Raw genomic sequence first — 6,699 nt, 5'->3', positions numbered from 1 at the left:
AATATTTTCTAATTTACCTTTATTTTTCTTGTCTTCATTATTGTTCCACTAAGCTATTTTTAAAATTTATCCTTTTCAATACTTCCTATATTATTTCTTGTTATTTTCTATATAATCTAATTGAATATTTCCACTTTACATTCTTAATAAATTATAAATTTTGTAAATTGAATCTTCGCACTAATATAGTTAAAGACTAAATTTATAAAATTTAAATGGAAAAGTACATAACAAAACACTTCATGGTGTTATATTAAATTTTAATTAGAATATTTGTGATTCAAACTAAACAAAATGAAGAGTCATGTCATATATTTTAGATAATTCATAATTAATACTTAATTAATACTATCTAATTTTATAGTTGTTGGTATATCAAGATATAATAATTTTCTCCTTAATGTAGTAATTTGTTATAAATGCTTATTTACACAATACAGTAATGTATAATTTCATCAGGAAATGTTTAAACCATTCACTTACACTTCTAATTAATTTTTATCAATTTTTTGTAATAATTTTAAAATTGAATTTATAGAGAAAAATACTTCAACATTTTCTTTCTCCTCAATATTTATCAAACTATTTAAAAATCAGAAATAGTAATTTTTTTAGTATTAACCTGAATTTTTTTAGTATCAATTATCACCTATATTTGGAGGCATAAATATATATCAAAATTGGAGTAATCATAAATCTATGGTGATAGAAGTAAACATGATTTCAAATTTAAATTTGAATATAATATTAGATCCAACAAATAGATTTTAGTTTATGTTCACAATATCTTTTTAAAATTTTCTTTATTAAAATAATTTAAAATCTTAATCCACACAAATGATAGCCTTTATTTTTCAATGGCTAAACCTAGATTATAAATGATTTAAATCCATTTTAGCAATAGTGACTAGAAAATAATAAAATATAAATTAATAAATCATTTAAACAACTAATAGATTCTTAATGTAAATTTTGATGTTATTTTTCTCATGAACTCTCAAATTTGTCTCACAAGTTCATGAATGATTGTTCTCTATCTTTTTGAAAATTACATATCACTAAATTACATATCATATCACTAAGTCCTATCGTTTTAAAATTACATATGACTAAGTTCTTGCATCTCCAATACCATTTCCATCTCCAATCCAAACACCCGCTTCAATGGCGGCTTTAATGGTCTGCTCCACATCCCATATTTTGCAAGTATTACCTCTAAACTGCCCATTCCCTGAATTTTTGTAAGCTTGAACACAGGCAAGCAGAGCCTGATTGCATTTCCTGCTTAAGTACTTTGATTTTCCAACACAGTTATCATGAATCATACAGCATCTGTCAAGCCCATCACACGGATCTTCACCGGGACATCCTGTGTAAAATAAGCCGCAATATTTTCCATACCTTAGAAGCGGAGCTTCTGCCATTAGACAAAATACAACTAATCAGTCAGAATTTCAGTCAAGTGTTTAAGTAAATGGCATTCCAACAGTCAATATAAAAATCACACCTTTGCAAAACTTGGATTTGCATCTGCTGCTGCATCTTCCCTGCAATCACACAAACCCACCAAATTTTTATATCAAAACAAGTAAAGTTTTAATTTTTCGTACAAATCTAATCAATGGGTGAGGCAAAAGGGAATACCCATGTAAAGGCATTGCAACGTGGAGAGACAAGTGAAATCAAGAAAAAAGTGTAAAGAAACTGCTCTCTCAGTGCCGCCATTGTTGTTGATTTCCTTATTATTTTTCTGCTTGCAAACATTTGTGTTATATATTTTATGTGTTAAAAAAGAATTCGTACCCAATACTAACTTGCCGCAGATTTTGTGTTAATTTAGATGCAATACACATGTTTGAAAGTATCTTAGCAATACAGACGTTTGTTCTGGAATAACAGGTGGTTGAATCTAAGCAAACCACCTGATGCTGCTTCCCACCTGTAATTTCATTTGTTTTGCTTTTCTCGTTCCCCATTCAAATGTTATTTTGGATCAAGTGTTTGGTGACAGATGAAAACAGAGATTTCATTTACAGTTCCAGCTATCTTGGTCCGATCTGAAAGAAATTTGGTATGATTATTTTGTGTGTTCTTAATTGTATGGGCTCACGTTTACATTCATTTGAATTTTATGAGAATATCTGGTGATTTTCCCTTTATAACACAAATTTTGCATTATAAAATTCGGCAGAATGAAATTCTGTTATGCTCTTTGCGAGAATGAAATTCGCCTTTATTGCAATCAAATAATATTGTGTTTTGATGATGGTTTTTAAGATCATTTTGTTGGATGATCTGAACAACACATATTAACTATTTGGCTGGACGGAAATGCATTAATATGGGTCCTTTTGTCAATGGGTCTTTGGTCTATTGGTGAAGTTGAATGGCTCACAAAGAGTCTACTAGGGAGAGATCAAGTCTTGCTGAGTGCAAGGTCCGAAGACATCATAAGGGATGATGATGGGATCATGCCTTAGGTGAATTTGGCAGCGTGGATGCTCCTTAGTCCTTGGCTCTTAGCCAAGGAGGTTTCAGACACGCGTGGACCTATATCGGGGACCTAAAACTTGTTTGTGGATGACCTCCATAAAAAATATGGGCCCTTTTAGTTCACTTCTGGCGATTAGAATACTTTTGAAAGGCACTTATGACATGTTGCTTTGTATGGTCAATTGATTAGGATTATACATATTCTATTATTTGCTTGCATATTATTGTGAGGGTGGTGCAAAAGGGGCTATAGTGAGGGAAAAAATAAGTCAACTTTGATTATTTAACACTTTTAGTTTAGGAACCAAGCTTAGTGTGCGATGTTTAAGCTGTCAGGTGGAAGTACTTATAATAACACACCTTTTCATATTTTAAGAATGAAACAAGTGCATCTTTGATATTTTTATGAGGTTTTCAATCATATATGTTTTAGTTAGATTTTAACAACATCAAATTGTTAATTGTAATTTTTAAAAATTAATGGATGAAAATAATGCAAGATATATGTCTTTGTAATATTAGCTATATTGATATCATCTTTTAGTTCCAAAAGATTTGTTGAAAGATCATAGGAAAATATGTTTTGTAGTTTGTAAATCAAAGTCTATAGATGACTTGTACTAATATGGAATTATTCTTTATGAAAAGTTGTATTACAAATTATTTTATGGGAAATGAGAAAAGAAACTATAACAACAACACTAAAAGTTGCATCTAAAAATTAAATATCTAGTTGAAATAGGTTTCGTTTCTTGAAATGAGAAATGAAAGTTGTATCTGGAAAAATTATATAGCTGAAATGAGTTTCATTTCTTGAATCAAGAAATGATTGTCAATCATTACATTTTTGACAATAATGTTACAAACCATATGGGATCAAAACTTGTTATCTCTTGTTGAAGAGCACAAGTTCTCCACACAAGAACTCTTTGTTTCTACATAGAGTACAGGTAAAAGAGTGAGTGTCTATGCAACCATCAGAAACTTAAATTTTAGAAAAGAAAGTTGTTTCTAAAGGGTACATACAATTTTCGTACAAGAGCAATGAGTGCCTTATGTACACAATTAATGTCATGTTAACTATTCAAATGTTTTAATATAAATTGTATATTTGGCAAACATGCATATATAATTGCATTTGTCAATTTATTCTTATTATAACAAATTTTATAAAGTGTGTAGTAATAAGGTCTATCAATAATTAGAAAGTTTAAATGACATTCAATTTATAAGTGTAGGGTTAAATTCACCATAAGGCATGATGATAAAGTATACACAAGACTCAAAAAATGGCTATGCAAGAGTTCTCCACAAAATCATATGCGAATATCAAACTTGCTACATAGTTTGAAAACATAAAGTGTGCGACCATGAATCTATTCTCGACCTCAAATAGTTTTGACATTTTGCAAACAATACTAGCTTGAACTCTCTGGTAGGAAAGGGAAAATCCAAGATGTCGATCATGACATTAAGAAATACCCCTAGCTCTCAAAAGACTCTAGAGACTACACCCATTGAAAGGTAAAAGAGCTACTTCTCAAAATACATATTCGAGGAAGGGTGGGGTAGGTTGTGACAACCTTCAAAAATCTCAGCACCTACAACAATCAAATGGGCAAGGGAATCTACAGTTTAGCCATCATAAGCAAAAGCTATAAATTTAGGAAAACCCTAAACACATAGATAATGAATATAAGCATAATGGGGATGAATGGATTATAATGACCAACATGAGAATTGTAAATTAAAAGATAAACCCATTAATTCTAGATCCCCAAACATCTATAGATTGTGACTAAGCTACATCTCAACATAGTTACCATAGATGTGACAGGAGACCTCTGTTTCCCATTTTGATGGCCGAGATAGGTTTCTTGTCACGAAATGACCATTTCTATAAGAAGTTTCAATCTTTGTTTGAGTTAAATTTAAACAAATAATAATTTTCTCCTAATTTTTTAAGATGCACAAATAAATTCAATTAATAGATATTTCGCCTTTAATTTCAAGTTCTTAGTTCACAAGTAGTTAGTGATAGTTTAATTTATACTTTTTAAAATGACAGAAGAGTTATTAACTATGTTAGATTTTTCAAGTATCACTTAACTATATATTGGTTTACATATTTTATTTTAACTATTCAATTGTAGGTTTAAATTATTTTTAATTTTAGAAATTAGTATATTTATTATAATTTTTAGATTTTAGATTTTATATAAAATAATTGTTTATAAATTAATCTAAATATAGATAAAAATGTAAAATTATATATATATATACATATATATATGTGTGTGTATATACATATATATGTATATATATACATATACACATATATATGTTATATATATATATACATATACACATATATATATGTTATATATACATATATATATTATATATATATAACATATATGTATGTGTATATGTATATATATATATATATACATATGTATGTATATATATACATATATATATATATATACATATGTATATATAAAAATATATATACATATGTATATATATATACATATATATACATGTATATATATGTACATATACATGTATATGTACATGTATATATATGTATATATATGTACATATACATGTATATATACATGTATATATATGTACATATATATACATATATGTACATATATATACATATATATACATGTATATATACATGTACATATACATGTATATGTACATATATATGTATATATACATATATATATACATATGTATATATATGTACATGTATATATATATATATATACATGTATATATATATACACATATGTATATATATACATGTATATATATATACATATATATATGTATATGCATATATATGTATGTATATATACATGTATACATATATATACATATGCATATATATATATACATGTATATATATACATATATACATTTATATATACATACATATATATATATGGATATACATATATATATGTATATATATACATATATATATACATGTATATATATACATATATATATACATGTATATATATATATGTATATATATACATGTATATACATACATATACATATACATATATATATATATACATATATAGATACATATATATATACATATATATATATATATACATATATAGATACATATATAGATACATATATATATATATATATATATATATATACATACATATAGATGTATATATATATATGTATATATATATATATATATCCATTTCTTATGTGTAACTTCTACGTTTTGCATTTCTCATTACGTTGTCATTGCCATTCTGTTTCTCATTTGTCGTTTCTCATTTCTGGTAACTATGCATCTCAGAAATAAATAGGGTTCCATTAGGCTGCATTAAAAAAGGATGGTGAGGGGTAAATAGAAATAACTCTTCATCTCATGTCCTTCAAGAGATAAATTTGAAACCCCCAACTAGAAAGATATCTAAAAATTTATATATCCCACCACACAGACTAGCAACAAGAACACTCTTAGTTAGAAATGAGAGGAGTTTACCAAATAATGATCGACACTCTACCAACAAAAATAACAAGGGATTTGGGGCAGAGTGCTCACACAATGGAATGATAGGAGGAAATACAAAAGACTAGAGAGCAATTACATGAGCTAGCAATATTTTAAAGTTTCCTTGTGCCAATTTTTTTTTTTGGATAACAATTTAATAATTAGTGATGAGTATAGTGATAATCAATGGTTTGTATGCCATGATTTGGGACTTTTGCCTACTAGAATGGTTCAAAAATAAAGAACCCTAATTTGAGAAAATGGTTGAATGATTTTTGTGATGATTAGGTAAGTATTTCCTCTTTATCCAATCATTTAGCATAATTACACTATAACAATAAATCTATTAGCTCAGACAAGTTCCATTCAAGATATCTTTATTTCTATAAAGGATTTAGTGTTAATTTTATTAAATGGATCCCAAATTTTAGTGAGACTTCTGTATGCAAGAAAAAGCTTCCAACTTGGGTTTCTATTAGATCTCTTCTAGTAGAGCTAGAATAAATCAAAATTTTAAAATGAATAGGCTTTGCAATAGGTGATTTTTTTTGAATTGAAGCTAACTATAAAAAGTCTAATGATATCAAGCTCTTAATTAAATTGGAATTAGGGATGCAATATTTTAATCCTATAAAAATCATTACAAACATATCATTTTACAA

At 27.2% G+C, this 6,699-nt stretch overlaps 1 protein-coding gene across 1 annotated transcript; it reads right to left on the bottom strand.

Moving 5' to 3' along the window:
- Positions 1–1,109: 1,109 nt before the first annotated feature.
- Positions 1,110–1,725, bottom strand: LOC149549573 (phospholipase A2 homolog 3-like). Its single transcript, XM_089794341.1, has 3 exons — positions 1,645–1,725; positions 1,508–1,547; positions 1,110–1,417 (listed from the first exon to the last, which is right to left on the bottom strand). Exons 1-3 carry the CDS (start codon positions 1,723–1,725, stop codon positions 1,110–1,112), a joined length of 429 nt encoding a protein of 142 aa, XP_089650467.1.
- Positions 1,726–6,699: the final 4,974 nt, after the last annotated feature.

Source organism: Cupressus sempervirens, chromosome 7, assembly GCF_028749045.1.
Source record: "Cupressus sempervirens isolate cs-2001-9-10 chromosome 7, ASM2874904v1, whole genome shotgun sequence".
NCBI lineage: Eukaryota > Viridiplantae > Streptophyta > Pinopsida > Cupressales > Cupressaceae > Cupressus > Cupressus sempervirens.
The sequence above is the reverse complement of the archived record's forward strand: the minus strand, read 5'-3'. Positions and strand labels throughout refer to the sequence as shown.